The following is a 20,000-nucleotide window of genomic DNA, read 5'->3' as shown; positions in this document are numbered from 1 at the left end:
CAGGAAGACGTTTAGTAGATTTATTTAGTCAACAGCTGTTTTTAAAACACAGAAGCTTTGGACATGATAAAGTGAGGTGTCTAGTGATATATTTTGTTATAAAACAACTGACTAAAATAAACAGCATGGCAGCAAGGGTAAAGTTACAGATATCACCTTTAGCAGTGCTGTTGTTTGACTTGCAGACTTTGCAGTTCACTAGTCTGGTGCCAAAAATGTACAAGGGATGTGAAGGAGAAGAAATTGAATGAAGACAGGAAGGTGTACATCATCACAGACCTGGCCACAGCTGGCCAAGGACCTACTCTTGGGTGACTTATATCCTTTCTTCTGTATTTCATACACACACAAATGTGTTTGGACCCTAATGACATGAGGCTTGCCAGAACCCTGCTCAGACCCCATGAGGACAGATGGAAAGAGAGGGACAGATAAAAGGAAATATGGTGGAGGGATAAATACGGATGAACAGTGAATAGAGAGATCCTGGAAAATGATGATTTTATGCATGTTGAGGGATGGGTGGAAGCCTTAAAAGAATAGAGGGAAGGTTCTTGTATGAGTTTGGAATATTAACTACACTTCTAGCTTGTGCACACAGTCCACTTACTGTGGTGGGAGGTCCTTGCACACAATCATTACGTAGACAGAAAGACAGACAAGTTCACACCGAGATATGATAAGGAGACGTACCTGTAGCTCTGTCTGAAAGAAGAACTTCTGCGGACACTGGGAACAGTCGTAAATCTTGTCTTCCTGGCCGTGGACAGCAAAAATGTGCTGCTGGAGCTTGTTGGCCTGCACAAACACTGGGGAAGAAACAAATACAGCAAGCGTTACACAGTGCTTAGTAGACAATATGCCAATGCTCACAACAACTATTGGAAACTACTGGCAAATTAAACTCTTTGTGAAAAGCACATTTATGATTCTTGTTCAGCAGGATAACCTCTACATGTTGACCCCACTTTTATCATTTTTGAAGTGTTAATATAATTTCCAAAAGTATAAAGCTAAAGTCAGGTTATTCATTAAGTGCATCACAGTAAAATGGCTTCTTGTCACCAGCGCTAAGGCGGCTTATATTTGGCGTGATGAGCAGCCTCATTTAGCCCCTTGTTAGCAAACGCTGTTTTTAAGACACATACACTGCTCGACCAAAAAAAAGGTCACAAGCCTGTGGGGGCAGTGCTATGATCTGGGGTTGCTGCAGTTGGTCTGGTCTAGGTTCAGCAACGTTATGTGCCCAAAGAATGAGGTCAGCTGACTACCTGAATATACTGAATGACCAGGTTATTCCATCAATGGATTTTTTCTTCCCTGATGGCACGGGCATGTTCCAAGATGACAATGCCAGGATCTATCGGGCTCAAATTGTGAAAGAGTGGTTCAGGGAGCATGAGACATCATTTTCACTCATGGATTGGCCACCACAGAGTCCAGACCTGAACCCGATTGAGAATATTTGTGATGTGCTGGAGAAGACTTTGCGCAGTGGTCCGAATCTCCCGTCATCAATACAAGATCTTGGCGAAAAATTAATGCGAGTCAGAAATAAATGTTGTGACATTGCAGAAGCTTCTGGAAACGATCCCACAGCGAATGCGTGCTGTAATCAAAGCTAAAGGCGGTCCAACAAATATTAGAGTGTGTGACTTTTGTTTGGCCAGGCAGTGTATAAGCTTTGCACATTAATGAGTGGGATATTTATTATTGTGTTTATATGTCATTTCTGGGGCATCTTACCAAGAACAACTTTTTGGGTTGGATCAAACTAAATTCAGATAAGGGAACTGGAAGTGGTAAAATACTAATCCATTTAAAGGTAAGACTCATTCCTGCACCACTCTATTAGTATGATGCCAAAGTCAAATCGGACTGGCTAATATCTTTGCCAAATGATTTGCAATAACATTGTTAGGTCCAAGTTTTGTGTCTGTTAGCGAAAGATAATTGAAGGTTTTGGCAAAGGATTGAGACATGTAGCTGTATATTATTAATCAGAACTAAATGCAGGTAACCTCAACCATGTCTACAGTAGATCCAATGTTAACAACTGGACTTTACAACGAACATTTCCTGATTAATACTAGACAGTGTACTATATAGTGTACTAGTAGAAAATGAACCAGATGGCAACTGAGTTTTCAGTACAAATAACCCCCAACAAACACCAGGGCTGACTGGAAACAAGGGAGAGCAAGAGAAAGAAACAGAGAAAACAGGAAGAGCTATCCTCAGCAGACCTTGAGATATTTATCAATAAATTATCTCTTCTTTTTTAACTTCCGCTCCAGTGTTTTCTCTTTCTTTCTCTCCCCTTTGTTTCAGTAAACTTTTGGTTTTCACTGTGTGTGTATGTGTTGAATTATTAAGCCTCCCCATAGGAGTGGTGCCCATCTTACTAATTCATAAGCCACCAAGGAATAGAGTTAAAGTTTAAAGCGTTGCTGTGTACCTGGGGGGGTGGGGGGGGGTAAACAACACAAGACAAACTCCACAACTGAGGGAGGGAAAGAGAAGAATGCAGTGACAGAAAGTGCGTACAGGGATAGCGAGTCGAGAGATGGAAGGTGTGCAGATTTTGTTTCCGGCTAAATACACCGAACTTTGAAAACCAAAGGCCTAATTTGGTCATCCAGCATTTTGTTTGGGTCCTCAGGTGGATTTTAGTGGCACAAAGTCCTTCATAGTTGGCATGTTTGGTGGTAATATCACATGAACCTTTACACACGCAGAGCTTTGACTTTAGAAGCAGCACCCTGCTGGTCTATTCCTTCCACAGTTGGAAATGTTAAAAACAATGAATGTGCCTAATGTGATCTTACCCAAAACATTTACTCTATGTATCATGGTGCAGGTTACCCAGAGAGAGCCATTCACTGAGCCACAACATGTACTGGAGCAGATTCCTGTGGAGATCTAAGTGCAAACCTGGTTTCCAGTTGCAAAATGTATCCCCATCTGGCATTTTTACCAGAATAAGTGACAGGACGGGACCAGCTTGGTGCTAAGGGAATGTGTAGTGGTGAAAGTCTGCTTTATTAAGGAACATTCATTACTGCAGGGCATGGTTAAAAACACTTTCGCCTATGTATATTAATCTGTGATTCGAACAGATGACATACTACAGTGCCATCGAAACAATATTAGTTTAGTTTGATGACTGCCTACCGTCTTACTCTGTATTTCATTGCTGCAAAAAAGATGTGCAGAAATGCTTGATGACATTTCTCTTTACTTTTTTCTATTTTTTCTTTCTGTCGCATGATTATGGAAAATTACTGTCAATGGAAAAGCCCAAGGAAGAACCTCTTCCATTTGCTAACAGATCCGAAACATTGAGAGGATAGGGCATTTGCGGCAACTTCCTTTGGTGAATTAGAAAATCCTTTCCAGACTAAGAAAGTACATGTAATCGTCCTTTTTAACTAGGGAAATAAGTTTCATATTTTGTTAAAGTTACATAATTGTGTATATGATTATGTAGGATGATTTTGTGCCCCTGCTGTGTAGTTTGTGCATGTAAAACTTGTTAATTAGCTTATTTATGATCGCACTTCGGACATCTGCATGTTTTCGGTGCTTCTGTCCTTGAAGGTGAATGAGGTTTTGTGTGAGTGTGCGTGTGTGTGTATGTTTGTCTCTCACCTGTGAAGCAGACGGGGCACTTGAAGGTACCTCCCATGCCTTCAAAGCTGTGCTCTATCAGGTGGCAGAGCAGCTTGGCAGGTGAATCAAACATCTGGTTACACAGCTTGCATTCGTGATTGATGCCCTCCTCTGTAAAAAGGAAGACAGAAATGCACGTGTATGCTGGGTTAAGCAACATGAATAGCGGAACGTATGACACCAGTTTAATAATATCAATACAACTCTCACGACAGATGTCTGCACGTACGACAAAAAACTGTGACGTATAGAATACAGAAAAAAAAAAAAAAAAGTGGTTGGATACCGCCTCCTGCAGTCAACATGTCAAATAGTCCTTGGGCAAGATACTTAACCTCCAATTTGCTCCATTAGGCATGTCTACGGTATTCAAGTGTATGTAAAAAAAATAGAATTAAATACACACGACATAAGCAATTCCTTATTTTACAGAAATGATTTGAAAAATTACACAAAATATGATTTCCAGCTCAAGATCAGTTAAGTTGTCAAGTCCTACATCCCCCATCACCCCTGCTGCATGCTCTCCTTTTATTTCTCCCTCTCCTTTATACACTCCCACCAACACTCCCAGTGCCGTATCTGCCCTAGCTGGTAATTGCCTGTCCTCCCCACCGGGGCTGTGGATGATCTACCCTTCCTATAGACCATCCTCCCCTTCTCTCCCTCTATCCTCGTTATCTGCCTCCCCCCCACTGCAGTCACTCATCCATCCCTCACTTTGCCCATTCCTCCCCTCCAAGTCCCCTTATCACCCCTCTTGGTCCATCACTTGCTGATTAATTTGTGTGGGCTCAAATTCAAACCCCTCACATATACTTCTATCTTTTTTCAATGTTTGGATGTCTCTTTACAACCAAGTCCTACACCTTCTATGAACATCTAATGTAGACAACCACTAATACTATTCATTATTTAGATGTAAGTGACATGAAATCACAGTAATGGAGCACTTTCCTTCACTGATCAGTTTTTATGGACTCCTGAGATGGTGTATAGGTAAATTATTTTTACAAGTATAAAGATTATATTCAAATATGATAAGGCAAAATACATGACAGGTATTAGGGAGGGTAAAGACTGTGGATAAATAATAGATCATTCTGTATTATTGGAAGCTGCAAATTTGTTTTCTACCGTTTTTCTTCTGTACTGTATTGCTCTCTTGGTTTTGGTTATTTCCTATCATGTCATTTTTGAGCTACCTCACCAATTGAGGTGTATGAAATTTGCCAAATATTTGAAATTATACGTTCTTTTATGCGGTGATCATAAGAAAATAGGACAAACACGATCGCTTTGAGTACCAATTTTGATTGATTGAACAATATCCTGCGATTATAATATTCTTTGAAAATAAACTTAAATGTATTCATCGTTAATACACAAGAAGTTCCCTTTTTCACACTTGGGATAAAGGCGATATTTATGTGTATCTGTGTCTATTTTAAGAAGGTGTGTGTGACAACACAGCACCCATGGTGAAAGGCCAGATGAAAGGTGGGCGTCATAAACACACACAGGCAACACACACACATGCACCCTATAAAGATCAGGTTTCCTGCCCGCTGTCCTTATCACCCTTGTACCATACAATACACACACACACACACACACACACACACACACACACACACACACACACACACACACACACACACACACACACACACACACACACACACACACACACACACACACACACACACACACACACACACACACACACACACACACACACACACACACACACACACACACACCACAGGACTGTAGATCCCGGGGACATCAGATGGTGTCTTCTGCGGGACAATCTGTGACCCCTTGCAGTGTTGCAAACACACTAACACACTTTCTGACTCATAGAGACACACAGACAAATCATGGAGCACACAGTCAGTGTGTTTTTCTCACTTATCTCATGTCCTGTAAGTGTGTGTATTAACACGCACACACACATTCAGTGTGCGGAACTTCAGCTGCAGCGCTGCAGGAGATCGCAGGGTTAATAACGTCTTCAATCATACATCCATGACACCCATACTGACTAATACACACACACACACACACACACACACACACACACACACACACACACACACACACACACACACACACACACACACACACACACACACACACACACACACACACACACACACACACACACACACACACACACACACACACACACACACACACACACACACACACACACACACACACACACACACACACACACACACAGATTCCAATCTCTCTGTGCCTCAAAGGCCGACACAAGGGTGCCCTAATCCCGCCTCAATAGTTATGGGGGATTGTGTGTTTGTGTGTGTGTTGGGTGCCACATGGGCTTGTATGGTAGGCTCCTCGGTCCTGATCCCTTAACATCCCTCTGTCCACACACACACAAAAACCTCAAAGAGTGCTAGGTTGTGTGGGGCGCCAGTGTGTCCGAGGCATACTGAGACAGATAGAGGTTCATTATCATTTACCAGGAGATTGAAACAGCAGGAGAGAGTCACATGGAGTGAGACATACAGAGAGGACGAGGGAGGACGAGAGAAAGAATGGGGGAGGTGGGTACATCACTACCAGTTTAATCAATTGTCTCATATTTTAATAATGATGAAATGATTCTAAGTATTAGGGAAGGTGCACTTTTATTTCACAATTCTTCAGAAGAGAAAATTAGTGTTTCAATTGAAGGTGCAGATACACACAGAGTAATTTAGTGATTTCTATTCTTCAGTGTGTGTTTGGGTGTGTAGAAGTCTTGTTAAAAGCCCTCAGTTTGGGTGGCACTCACACACTCCCCTGCCTGAATCGCCTCCATTGGATTCCTTTGTTTACTTATGTAACATAGTGACAACACTATGTAACACTTGCGCTTCTATTGGCTATAGTGCTCCATTATATTGTACGTATAGGCTATGGGGCGGGACATCTCTAAGCAGTTGACTTCACAACAGAGCCAGTCAACACTTACCATCAGAGCAAACTGGGCTCTGGTTTCAGACAGAGGGTGAAAAGAGGTGCTGTAGCACAGGCAGTATGAGACAAATAAAGAGCTTTTTGAACATTAAAGCAGGTAAAATTGTGACAGTAGAGGTACAAAATACAAATATGAAACTGGAAAATGCGCTAAGTAGGACCCCTTTCATAGAAATGTGGTTATGATAGGCTTTAACACAATTCCAGCAAAGTTCATTATTACACCAACCTATCCAGGTTTTTAATTCAGGGGAATGCACTGATCCACCAATCAGAGGGCGATTGGTTTGATCCCACTGGACACAATTGCTTTCAGAGACTTTTCTATGCTGTACGCAAGTCATTTTGAATAAAAGCGTAAATAACATGTTACATAAACAAAGACATTCCTGACGTTTGACAAGCTATAACAAGTTAGTTTTTCCCTGGGAATGAAAATCATTTTCCGTTGATCTTTGAATCTTTACATTTCAGCAGCAAAAAAACAAGAAAATTGCTGTTGAGTATTGTTTCAGAAATGATTCCTCCCTGATCATTTCAAAGACGTCATGAACCTGACAATAGAAATTCCAGGAGCTAATTAATGGTCAATCAATTATGTGTAAAAACAAAAGGACTACAGATGAAAAAAGACACAACTACTGTAAGAGGGAAAGAGAAGGACAGAGAGACAGAGAGAATTGAAGGGAAAACAGTGAGGTGCAGAGAGATAATTGGGCTGTCCAGAACAAGGGCATGGGGAGAGGCCTCCAACGCCTCTGTGTGTGTGTGTGTCTGTGTGTGTGTGTGTGTGTGTCTGTGTCCCATGAAAGAGTTCTCTTTTCTGACAAATACATTGTTTTGATCAGAGTATGTGGGTGGGGACCGCAGTCTCTGTATGCTGTCCCCCTCTGAGACCCATTGCAGTGTGTGTGTGTGTGTGTGTGTGTGAGACCCATAGTGAGATGACAGAGTCGTAGAGCATCCTGCCGTTATGCTTTGTCTCACAGAGTGCAATTGATCCACCAGCGTGCACACACACACACACACACACACACACACACACACACACACACACACACACACACACACACACACACACACACACACACACCCCTGGGAGGCCTGTGCTGGGACAGAGAACACAGGGGAGAGAGGGATGAGAGGAGAGGGAGAGGCAGGGTGAAGGTTAGGACTCAGAGTTTTGTTAATGCCCACCACAGCAAGTGGGGCTTATTATATGTTTTTATGGAAGAATGCTTTTTTTTTTTGCTGATGATTACCTTAATGTACAGTTGGCTGTACTTGATTAGTTGCCATGCCAACTCTTGTGGTAATCAGGACACTTTAAGACTATGTTAAGGCTTTTTTTCTTGATTTTTTCTACAGGGAATATAACACCTGATCACGGCGGAATTATTTTGAAGTGCTCAGCATTGCCAGGGTCCTGCCTGTAATTGACTAAAACGTCTCCTATTATAGTTTATTTGAACAACATATTGTAGGGAAATATCTATACAAAACATGTCTGTGTAGTGCTTTGCTCAAAATAACTAACAGATCACCCATTGTAGCATGCCTCATACCCCTCTATTTCAGCCCTGTTTCTGAAGTGCTGATTCTGTGACTGTCGCTTTAAATTTGAGCTGAGCTGAATCTGGCCACGCGTCTTTAGAGCGTCATGCAGCTCTCTATCTGAAGAGACAAGTTTCTAATGGAGATACTCATTAAACGCCATATTATGTTCCAAACCACGTCAAGCATTATTTCTGAAACACTTCTCAGTGTTTACCACTAGAACAGAGACATTATATGTATTATACAACAACTCTAAGTCCCTCCTGCAGACATCCTGCTGAATACACAGACGTACAGAGGTGCTGCACAGGGGATTCAGCTCGAGACTGTATATGGGGGACGGTATGTTGGGACGTGTCACGTGGGCGGGACGTTGCCAGGAGCTCAACGTAAAGCCAGCCCACATTTTGGTTATGACGTCATAACCGAAGAAAATCTGGATCAGCCCGTTTGTACCCCCGTTTCTAGAGATGTGGGTAAGGAGGAGAAGAGAGAGGGTTGTATTTTCTGACACTTTGTGAGTCTCCTTAAACACCGGGGACACATAGTTATGTATAAAAGACAGTAAAAAGTGCATTTTGCATAATAGGGGACCTTTAACATGCTCACAGTGGACAGCAAAGGACAAGTGACAGCATTTAGGGGCAGCCTGATAGAGAGAGAACCTATATCTGAGAGTTTACAGTAGAGGCCTGGGTTGGAATCTGTGTCTCTTCCGACTTCCAATATGTACTGTCAATAAAGCAAAATCTTTAAAGGCCATTAGAAGAACATGTGTAGGCCCGACTCCAAAGCTGTGTTCCTTCTTAACTGAGAAACAGACCAACACAACCAGGTAATTAGTGGGTGGCTGCAGTTCATCTGTAGAATTACTGATGACCTCTGAGAGGTAGAGAGACGACATTTTGGAGGAAAAAAGGAAAACAGAAACAATGTGGAGAGATAATGCTATGTATGTGGATGTACAGAAAGCACACGGGAGGGAGGCAGGGCTTAAACGCAAAGAGAAAAGTCCATGCAGCAGTCAGGCTATTCATAACAATTCCACTGTTACACACACCTCAAACTCTCAGTCTTTCTCCCTGCTCTGCTAATTGACCAGAGGAGAGGGACCAGGTGGCCTCATCCCCGTCACACACACACACACACACACACACACACACACACACACACACACACACACACACACACACACACACACACACACACACCTCTTAACCCTTTTTTTTGTCTTGCTTCGGGGATACTCCTTTGGGTGCCTGGCCCCCACAAGCCACGACTTCTCACCCTACCTTCTTCTGATTGTGTGTGTGTGTGTGTGTGTGTGTGTGTGTTTGGGCTGCTGGGGGTCCCTTGGGGTCTACCCCCATTACTGCCCTACCCTGCTACTGTCAACCTCCTCCATCCCTAAACTATGTGAGACTGTGTGTGTGTGTGTGTGTGTGTGTGTGTGTGTGTGTGTGTGTGTGTGTGTGTGTGTGTGTGTGTGTGTTTGGTCCCCTGCGACATAGAGGCCGTAAACCGAGCCAGGCGAGTGATGGAGACGACAGTACCGGAGAGGAAGCAGGAGGAAGAGATGGAGGACGGATGGCTGTGGAGAGAGGGATGATGGGATGGATGGACAGAGGGTGAGCATCGGAGGGAGAAAGAAAAGAGTGCAGCAAAAAGAAGAGAGCAGTGGACGGAAGGAGGAGGAGCATGCACCTCTCTGGGGGGCTCGCTCAAGGTGTGTTTCCATGGCAACCAGGGGTGGTGTGGGGCTCATGCGGTGTGGGGGGGGGGCAAGCTTGACCCATTGGTACTGTGGGGGCTGGAGAATACACACATACACACACTCAGGAACACACACACAACCTGCTGCAGTGCTGGAGGGGTCCCAAGAGTGCCCCCACCTTTACTCACCCTCTCCCTCTTTCTCACACACACACAAACACACACACACGCGCGCACGCATGCACGCACACACACACACACAAACATACACACTGACAGAAAGAATGCTGCAGTGCTGAGGTCCCGCGAGTACCCAACACCCACACACATTCTCCCTCCCTCCTTCCCTCTCATCTTCCATTTTCCCTCTCTGTTTCCATCACTCTCTGTGTGGTAATTGTTAATATTTTCATTTGTTTACTCCAAGTCTACCGTGAGGGTTTTTAAACTAAGCAGAATGAAGATGGGAGGCAGGGTTAAACCACTTTAACAAAGAGTTAGCACTTCAGATGAACTCTACTGAAACAACCTGCTCTGGACACATTCGTATATGTCTAATGCTGGAGGTTAATCCAGTCTGCAACATTAAATGTTTAAAGGTCTCTGTCTGCGAATAGAATAAAGTAAAGTTTCTGTTTCACTGTAGTTCCATTTCATGATTTGTTTCTTTGTGTCTCCTACTGTAGGGTTAATTTCTTCAATGGAAAGTATGACAAAATGTTGTTGGTAATTATATTTAGCAAAGATAAGAAACGGAAAAAGTGGGAGATTTTGAGCAAAGCTGCACAATTATTTAACCTGTCTAGAATGCCATTACATGTGAAATAAGTTATATATATATATATATATATATATATATATATATATATATATATATATATATATATACAGTAGTGATTTGGCTAGACTAGATTGAATGATGGTTGAAGAAAGTCTGATGACAAAATAATGGACAATTGTTTAGTTACATAGTAGTTTACGATTCCTCTGAAAGATATTTTCAGAGGAAACTCTTACTCACATACACGTGCAGAAATACACACACAAACAGACACACTATTGGCAGACATGGGCAGCATATGGTGATAACCAGTCTGTGTTTGTGTGTTTAATGAAAGGAAGCACAAATTGAGCATTTTTGTGAAGTGCAAAAGTGCATGTGTGCCTTGGAAGGAGACTGTGTGTGTGTGTGTGTGTGTGTGTGTGTGTGTGTGTGTGTGTGTGTGTGTGTGTAGCAGCTTGGATTTTCCCGATCAGATTACATAACAGTAGGAAGCTGGAGCGCACTGTCCCGTAGAAGCCAAAAATCTTCTCTCTCACACACACACACACACACAGACACACAGACACACACACACACACACACACATACACACACACACACACACAGACACACACACACACACACACACACACACACACACACAATCATCCTTCTGTCTCTCTTTCTCTGGTTATTTAAGGGATAGAATTCTATTATGAAATTAATCTTCTAAGTCACACAATCTAACTTTATTAGACCTTGGTGGGCGGCGTTTTCAAGTTTACAGAAATGCTAATTTCTCTTTTTATATTTCAGAGTATTTTAGAAATTGTTAGATGTCTTTGAGTGTCAACAAAAGCACCTCCAATTAATTAAATAAATGTATTATAATTTGATCTTTCTCTACAACAAACATAAATTAAAAATTAGGCGTATTTATACGTCGTTGAGTGGATGAGTTAAAAGGAATATTTTATATTTTTACATACAGAATTGGACAATTATTCTATCTTATACCAATGCTTAGTAGAATACAATTTGGACAGCGATGCTTTTTCCCGATAGCAGACCATCGCTAAGGATGCTTGATGTGCAGTCATATCAATCCGCAGAAATAAGTTCCGGAAACTTTTGCTGTTGCTTCCAAGTTGAACAGACTATTTTTTCTTATCAAATTATATTTCAATCAATGAAAATCAAGTTGAAATCAATGTGTTGTGTCAAATTATTAATTTATTTTCCCTGCATAATACAGTTGTTTGTTCAAATTATATTTTAATCACATACTTTAGAGCTGTGTAATACGTTTGTTTCTGTACCGAATGTAGCTTGACAATACAGCAGCCGTTTATCGTTAAGGTATGTTTAACTGTCAGAAAGATCCATAACAAGGCTACAAGATAGCGGGAAACAGGTGGAGGCTAAAACAGACAAATGCATTAAGACGCACATATTCTGTTGTTCATCAACACCAAATATATGGACAAACGCAGGAGTTCAGTGTCACCGGGAGAGCACTTGACCGTAACAACTGGCAGCCAACGTGTACTGTTAGTCTTGTACGATCATACGTAATGAGACTTTAATTAATATTCAAACAGAGAGGTGCAAACATCATCGCTCTGGCCTTGGAATCATCGCTCAGGAATTTCAGGGGAAAATGGGGAATTACCAATTCCTCCAATAAGCAGGAGGAAATCTGGTAACACACACACAAATGCACACACACACACACACACACCTACTTTTAGCTCGTTAGCAGGGATGAGAGTAATAAATGCAGAGTATATTTGTGTTTAGAATCTTAATTGAAAGCCTGAAAGTGGCCAGCAGGGAATACGCCTAATCACTGTGTGTGAATAAACCATCAACACACACACACACACACACACACACACACACACACACACACACACACACACACACACACACACACACACACACACACACACACACACACACACACACACACACACACACACACACACACACACACACACACACACACACACACACACACACACACACACTCTCCCTAGGATAACATTTAAAACTGAAGCACCTTTCCTTTTCAAGTTGTCCCTTCCTACGCCCCTCTCTCCTGTCCTTTTCACCTCTCCTGCTTTTTTCCCCCAAACTCTCCCATCTGTTTACATATGTAAAACACAACTACAGTCCCCTGGATGCACATCAATGCCGTGTGTGTGTGTGTGTGTGTGTGTGTGTGTGTGTGTTGATGCTGGTTGAAGCTATATTAAACATCCATGAGGAGTTATAAACAGTGTTTATGGTGGGTCAGGGCAGGCCTGAATTGATTACAGGTATTTACTATGGCAGCTGCTTTTCATTCAGAAACTAGTTTGTGTTGAGATTGTGTAGAATACATTAACAATATATCACAAATGCATCTACAAGTTTAAGTATCAGCCTGTAATTTATACGAAGAATAAATTAACTTACCAAGACAGAACAACATTGTAGTTGAATCCAAAATAAACACACACATTTAAAGAAGACTAAATTTGAGTTTGATCCCATCGTGTTGCGATAGATTAGAACACGCGCGCGCGCGCGCGCGCGCACACGCACGCACACACACACACACACACACACACACACACACACACACACACACACACACACACACACACACACACACACACACACACACACACACACACACACACACACACACACACACACACACACTTGCAAAGATGTCTGTATCCAGGGCTAATCACCACGGCAACCGCAATCAAGGCTCTGATCTAGTTGTCAAGGTGATGGAGCGAGGGTCACCCCTGGCTTTCTCTCCCTCTCTGAATGGCTAAATCGCTCTGTTTCTGAAGTAATTGTTGGACACATTCTTTTTGAAAGGACAGATATAACATTTTGTTAGGGGTTTTGTTAAGAAAGAAAGTGGAGTGTGTGTGACTAAAGAGGGAAGAAAGTCATTGACAGAAAAAGGTATAGAGCGTGACAAGAGGTGTGTTTTGGTTATTTTGTTATTTAATTCTATTATCGGCCCTTTTCGGTACAAAATCTGGATAAAGGCAAAAAACAGATATGCGTGAATGTGTTTACCTACCTCCATCTAATCCTATCCTGCTGTTTATTACTGGTTGTTGTGTGTGTGTGTGTGTGTGTGTGTGTTGTGTGTGTGTTTCTTTAATCTGTGCTTCCAGGGGGAATCAGTGGGAGCTAGCAGGCTTATCCCCGCTGCATCTCCCAAATACCACTAAAAAGCAAATCTCCATTCAACAACAACAACATTAACACACACTAAAACACACTAAAACTAGAGAGCGAGGCCTGAGAGACACGATTAATTTTCTGTTCACAAAACTTTAATCTCTCCACCTCCAAACTGCATGTTTTCACATGCAGTCACATGTCATAAGGGAGCTAAAATTCACTTACATGTTACTAGTCTTTTTTCTCTTTGCATTACATGTAAAATATGTTGATGTTCTAGAGATTAACTGTTCATATTGTGGCCTTTGTGTCTCTTCTGCATGACTTTAAAAGACATCATCTAAACCTGACGGAGAAAGAAGGGAGCAGGAAAGAGGAGAGGAACAGAGCCAATAAGAGCTCACAGCAGGATGCTAATAATGCAGCTCCAGCTGTACCAGTTAACCTGCAAACTGCCCATCTGGACCCAGAGAGACGGAGACAGAGAGAGAAAGATAGAGAGAGTGATACGGAACAAGACAGACAGTGAGCTACAGTGATACGAAAAAAAGATTTGAGTCTATAAATAGGTCGATATTAGCACTACAGTATATATAAGAGGAGAGGTTACATTTTATGACTATGGGTGAAATATAATATAATAGAAACCCAAATTTGGTTTGAGCACAAGGTAAAAATACTCAAATAATTGTAAAAGAAACAAGGGGAAGAGTCAATAAGGGAGAAGATGACGGCCACATCCTCAGCTATAGTGGGATGGACAAATGGACACTCACAAACACGCACACATTCACAAATACACACACACACACACTGTAGGAGTGACCTTGGTCCAGCCTGTCTGTCCTCGCCCCCTGCCCTGGCCAGCTACATTCCCCACCGCGCCACCCTGCCTGTCTCTCTCTCTCTCTCCCTCTAACACACACACACACACACACACACACACACACACACACACACACACACACACACACACACACACACACACACACACACACACACACACACACACACACACACACACACACACACACACACACACACACACACACACACACACACACACACACACACACACACACACCACTGTGCCATACTGGACGTGCCAAACTGAACCATGCTGTGGTCATAGAAACAATACAACACACAGACTAGAAGAGACCAAAGAATAGAAATAGAAAAGTGAGTGGAGGCTGAAACCAGATTTTTTTTATTGATTTCAAAACCTCACACACACTTCCGAAACACACTTACACACAGCTAGCCAACTCTAACCCTCCCTAAAGCAAAACTGTATCGCCTACACACACACACACACACAGGTAGCACGCTAATGAAGATAGTAAATCACTACTAGGTCATGTGTGGAAAAGCCTGCCAGATACCTGCAACCATGGCTAGAGACCTCCCTCATCCACACAGTGTGTATGTGTGAGAGTGTGTGTGGGTGAGTGGGTGGGTGGGTGAGTGAGCAACAGAGATGGAGGATGCCTGTTGGCTGTAAACATGACTGCTTCAGGAAAAGCGAGCACCAAAGAGGCAGAAAATGGCAAAAACTTAAAGTATAAAAAAAATGGAAGATGGATCCATATTTTATAGTGAAACATGGACCGGTAAAAACACAATGAAGTCAGCAGGATGGAGTAAAAATTGGCCATTTTCAAACAAAAACGTCTTAAACAAAGAGAAAACATGCCAAATGTCCCACATGTTCCATTTTTCTTTGTGGGAAAATCCACACTGTTTCCCAGTAATTCACAAAACTAAAAGGTGATTAATTCTATCATTATAGTTAAAAGGGGCAGCCACAGTGCAATTCAGCACTTCAAAATTACAGAAACACTTAGCTACAACTTACAGTCAGGCTTTTTATATAACCGTCAACGTCCATTTGTCTGTGTGCGATCCTAAGAAAGGGCTAATCAAGAAAACACTTTTGTGAAAAGAAATCTCCTGCTGGGTGGAACAGGAATACTCAAGCTTAAAAGGGGCAAAATTAGCCCTCAATCACTCCACCGATGTGGTCACTCTTTAAGAAGAAACAAGCTGGCGATTTCCTGCTCCAACCTGTGGTCAGCTACACGACCTTCAAAGAATAAGCACCAAAATAATCTGATTGTGTTCAATTGCCCTTCAGTTATTTTTAAGTGCTACGTTATGGATAATTAGGTGCTGTGTATTAAAGGGCTTACTTCTTTTTAGAGATTGATTGATATTAAGTGGTGGAAAACACAAGAAAAACCCACAATAAGTCTGAAGATAGAAGCCTTTTCTTTCACAATGCAAAAAAGGTGTTTGTCGGTTTGTTTTATCGTATAATACTGTGTAAAACATACACTATGATATATGGCAGTTGTTTTATTGCCAGCACAGCAATTATTGAGTTTATCTGAAAATAAATTACAACTTGTCTAAAAGTAAAACTGTCAATGTCAGTGTTCGGCGCCAGTCAATTTGTTTTGTATTGTGCACCTTGAACAGTGAAACTGGGAAAGAACATCAGAAAAGTGGCAGCCCTATTGATCTATACATAAAAATACAATGAGTTCAACGAAAATAACTACATGAAGAATGCATAAGCAACAAAAAAGGATTTAAGACTGAGTTACTTTTGGACCAACAGCATGTATATCTTTTGTAATCTGTAGTTGTCTTTGTGTTTTCTTTAAAAACATAAATGTGCACCGAAAACTACTTAGACAGAAGTTAACCTGTCAAAATAATGTACAGCATTTGAATAACACAAACAATAGCTCCTTTTGGTCCTCACACAAACAGCATAAGCACAGACACACACTTCTCACTTCTGTCAGCCCCAAAAACAAACAAATAAATAAATGAACACAGCGTTATTAATTATTCTCAGGCAGGAATCAAATATACATGTGCCGAGAGATTTGTGTGTGAGTACGTGCGTGTGTGTCAGTGAGTGTGTAGACTTATAAAGAGAATGCCAAAAGATGCACTGAGAGACAGAGAAACAGAGCAACTGGCGGATAAGGTTAGACAGACAACAATGCCGAAAAATAACTAAAAGGTAGATCAAATGTGACATTTAGTGCATATTCAGTTATTTAAAATACATGTTAGACATCTGGGTAAATGAATGAAGAAGGTAGTTCAATTAAAAGTTGAGACAAAAGACCAAAAACCCATAGTACACCCAAACTGGACAAACCGTGCTTTATCGTAATTTCACTCTAAATCAGGGGTGTCCAAACTTTTTTCACCGAGGGCCACATACAGAAAAATATACAAGGGCTGGGCCGCTTATAGAGGTGCATATTGCCTCATAAGTTAAGTTATAAGTTAGCAAAACGAATCAAATGTAGGTGAATAATGCGCAATATTTGAAAATGGTTCATCTCTCTTTAGGGTTTCATTAATTTTGTTGGCAGCTCATTCCTTAAAACAGAGGCCTCAGATTGCTTATAATAAGAGTACATGAAGGTTAAATTTCAACTTTGTTATAGAAATAAGTTATTGGGCTTTTTTTTTTATCAACTAAGATTTGTTGGAAAATGTTTTAAATTCTAAATGACTGAATGCATTTGAAAATTGGGCTCATTATTATATTTGAACATATATATTTGAGAAGTACAATATAAGACAAGGAAATGTTTAACTTGTGGGCCATATTCCATTAAACTTTTAGAATTTGCAGAGGGCCGATTCAAAATGGCCTGAGGGCCGCATTTGGCCCCTGGGCCATAGTTCGGACACCCGTGCTCTAAATGGAATCATCATTTACAAAATGAACGTCGTGCAGGATTGAAGAAGTCCTGGAAGAAGCGATTGGGACAAAAAAAGTCATCTTTACAACGTTTATTAAGGTAAAAACTTAATTGGGAATAATTGTAATTTTTTTCATAGACTTCAACTCAATCTGAAGTCTTTTTGAAACCATAGGAGTAGTCTACTACTGGCCATTAACAAAAGCAAAATCTGACTAAAAGATTGATAAAACTCTTTAAATTAATAGTTGGTTTTAAAGCATGCAAACGTAGTATTGAATGCTACAGAGACCAAAGTAAAAGTTGTATCTTCCTGAATAATCTACTTTTCCTTCACTTTGTTGCATTTCTTAACAGTCCTTCTTATTCTTATGGAGTATTTTTGAACATATCTTCACACATTTCTGTGCTGTTGTGTGTATTGGACAGTGAATGTGTAATACTGCATTTTTACTCTGTTCTTCTACTGGGAGGAAACAAGTATATATTTGCCATGAAACCGATGACTCATGACACTACAGCAGCTCATCCTGCAGTCTAAAACATTCAAATAAAACGTGTATCTCTTGCTAATAAGCATAAAAGAGCTGATAGAGGCTACATGATGGCAGCGTATGGATTAAACATTCCGCTTGACACGCACACTGAAATGCTCATCCACGCACATACATAGAAAAGTCCTCTGTTAACCAGTCCTCCAGTCTACTTAAGAGAGTTCACATGCAGAGCAGAGGCACTACTGGGAATCGCAGTTTAGCCCTCTCCTCTCACTCATCGGCTCAGTCTCACAAACAGCCAGACAGGCAAGAACACACAGCGTGTTTAAATTCACAAAACCCCTCCGACAGTCACACACATTTACAAACACGGTCATTCTGTCTCTCTGTCAAGGCTTCAGGTTATATCATTAATTACATCTGACACCGCTACGTGTGTGTTTATGTGTGTGTATACAACATGTCCCTGGGGCCTTGAGTAGGGAAAGTGAGGTTCAAAGACCCCCTGCCAGAATGCTAAATCAATATTAATACATGCTCACACACGCGCGCGCTTACACAGACAGACACACACTTCCAACAAAGAGATATCAGCGCAGTGGTTAGAGGGCATAGTTTGATTGTCTCGCTGGTGCTCTTCTTTCTATTCATCACTTTCTCTCTTCTTTCTCCATAGCTACTCTTCATCTTATTGCCTGTCTTTCTCTCTGTCTTTACTTGTTTTCCCTTCTTACTTCTACAGATACAACATATACTGCATAAAGCTTGCATAGGCAGTTCCAACAGCTATATGTTGTTGACTCTGTGAGACACTTAGAGACACCACATTGTTGTGTGATGGGTCGATTTACATCTCTTTTGTGCTACAATTGTGCTTGTTATAATGCTACTAACGACTTATACATAATCAACAAGTGGAAGGGATAGTGTTGATTCATGTTGTGTTGTTCCTGAAACCACAATAGTCCAAAAAAAAGAGTGTAAGTACATTTGTCATTAACAGTCTGTTACACCAAAAACATAAACACTTTGTAGTAACACACAGTTATTAGGCATCTGATAGGCTTACCACAATATTATTACCTTCAAGCCAGCCATTATCGTACCTAAATGTAACAAATCCGACCCACAAAGGCAACGAGTATAGCCAATCAGAGACAAAGTAGGAGGGTCATGCCTTTATCATAGTAGCCATGTATTTTTTATGTAGCATTGAGTGTTATTTTAAGGTGGAAAATGGGCTATCAGACAAATTGGCCATCACTTTGATGTTGGGTTTTGTAAACAACATACTTTTAAAACAATGGGCAGTCCCCAATTAATGTGTGTTTAACACAATGATGAGTCAATATCAATTGTGCCAGTGTGCCTTTACTGTCAAATATAAATCATTATATCCAATATATCAACGTGTTTCAGAAAAACAGCAATAACAATCACTTAACAAGTATACGTTTTATATACTAGGTTGTACATACTGAGTCATATGTACATACCGCTTAGCATGGAGTGCGTACTCTCTGTACGATTAATTAATCAGACTGGAAAGGGTGGAGGGCTAGCGTCTGTATATAAATCGATATGGCTGAAGGCAAACATCTGTGTGCCTACTGCTGTAGGGTGGGGGGGCTGACTATGCAACACTACGGTCCTTTGTTCATTTAACAATGTGTTGGTGTTAACAATTACAGGGTGATGTGACCCATATATTAACACTTGTCTGCATTCACTGGAGTGCACGCATACAGATACACATACGCAAGTGAAAATAATTGACTAATTTGTAGGTACACAACAGCTGGAGTTGGAGACACACCGCTTATCCCTGCCGTACAAACGTAGCTTCTACTAATTGCCTCTCCACCCAACCATGCT

The 20,000-nt window shown here is 41.3% G+C and overlaps 1 protein-coding gene across 2 annotated transcripts in view; it reads right to left on the bottom strand.

Annotated features, from left to right (window-relative positions):
- Nucleotides 1-20,000, bottom strand: part of znf423 (zinc finger protein 423) — a 144,576-nt gene that overhangs the window by 12,371 nt on the left and 112,205 nt on the right. For both annotated transcript variants that reach the window (XM_063896613.1, XM_063896621.1), the window contains 2 exons: nucleotides 3,652-3,783; nucleotides 694-809 (listed from right to left, as the gene is read on the bottom strand). In XM_063896613.1, the coding sequence (XP_063752683.1) occupies nucleotides 694-809; nucleotides 3,652-3,783 (248 nt within the window). The remainder of the gene's footprint in view (nucleotides 1-693; nucleotides 810-3,651; nucleotides 3,784-20,000) is intronic.

The sequence above is a fragment of the Eleginops maclovinus genome, chromosome 2 (genome assembly GCF_036324505.1).
Source record: "Eleginops maclovinus isolate JMC-PN-2008 ecotype Puerto Natales chromosome 2, JC_Emac_rtc_rv5, whole genome shotgun sequence".
In the NCBI taxonomy this organism is placed as follows: domain Eukaryota; kingdom Metazoa; phylum Chordata; class Actinopteri; order Perciformes; family Eleginopidae; genus Eleginops; species Eleginops maclovinus.
Note: the sequence above shows the minus strand (reverse complement) of the source record. Positions and strands in the feature narration are given on the sequence as shown.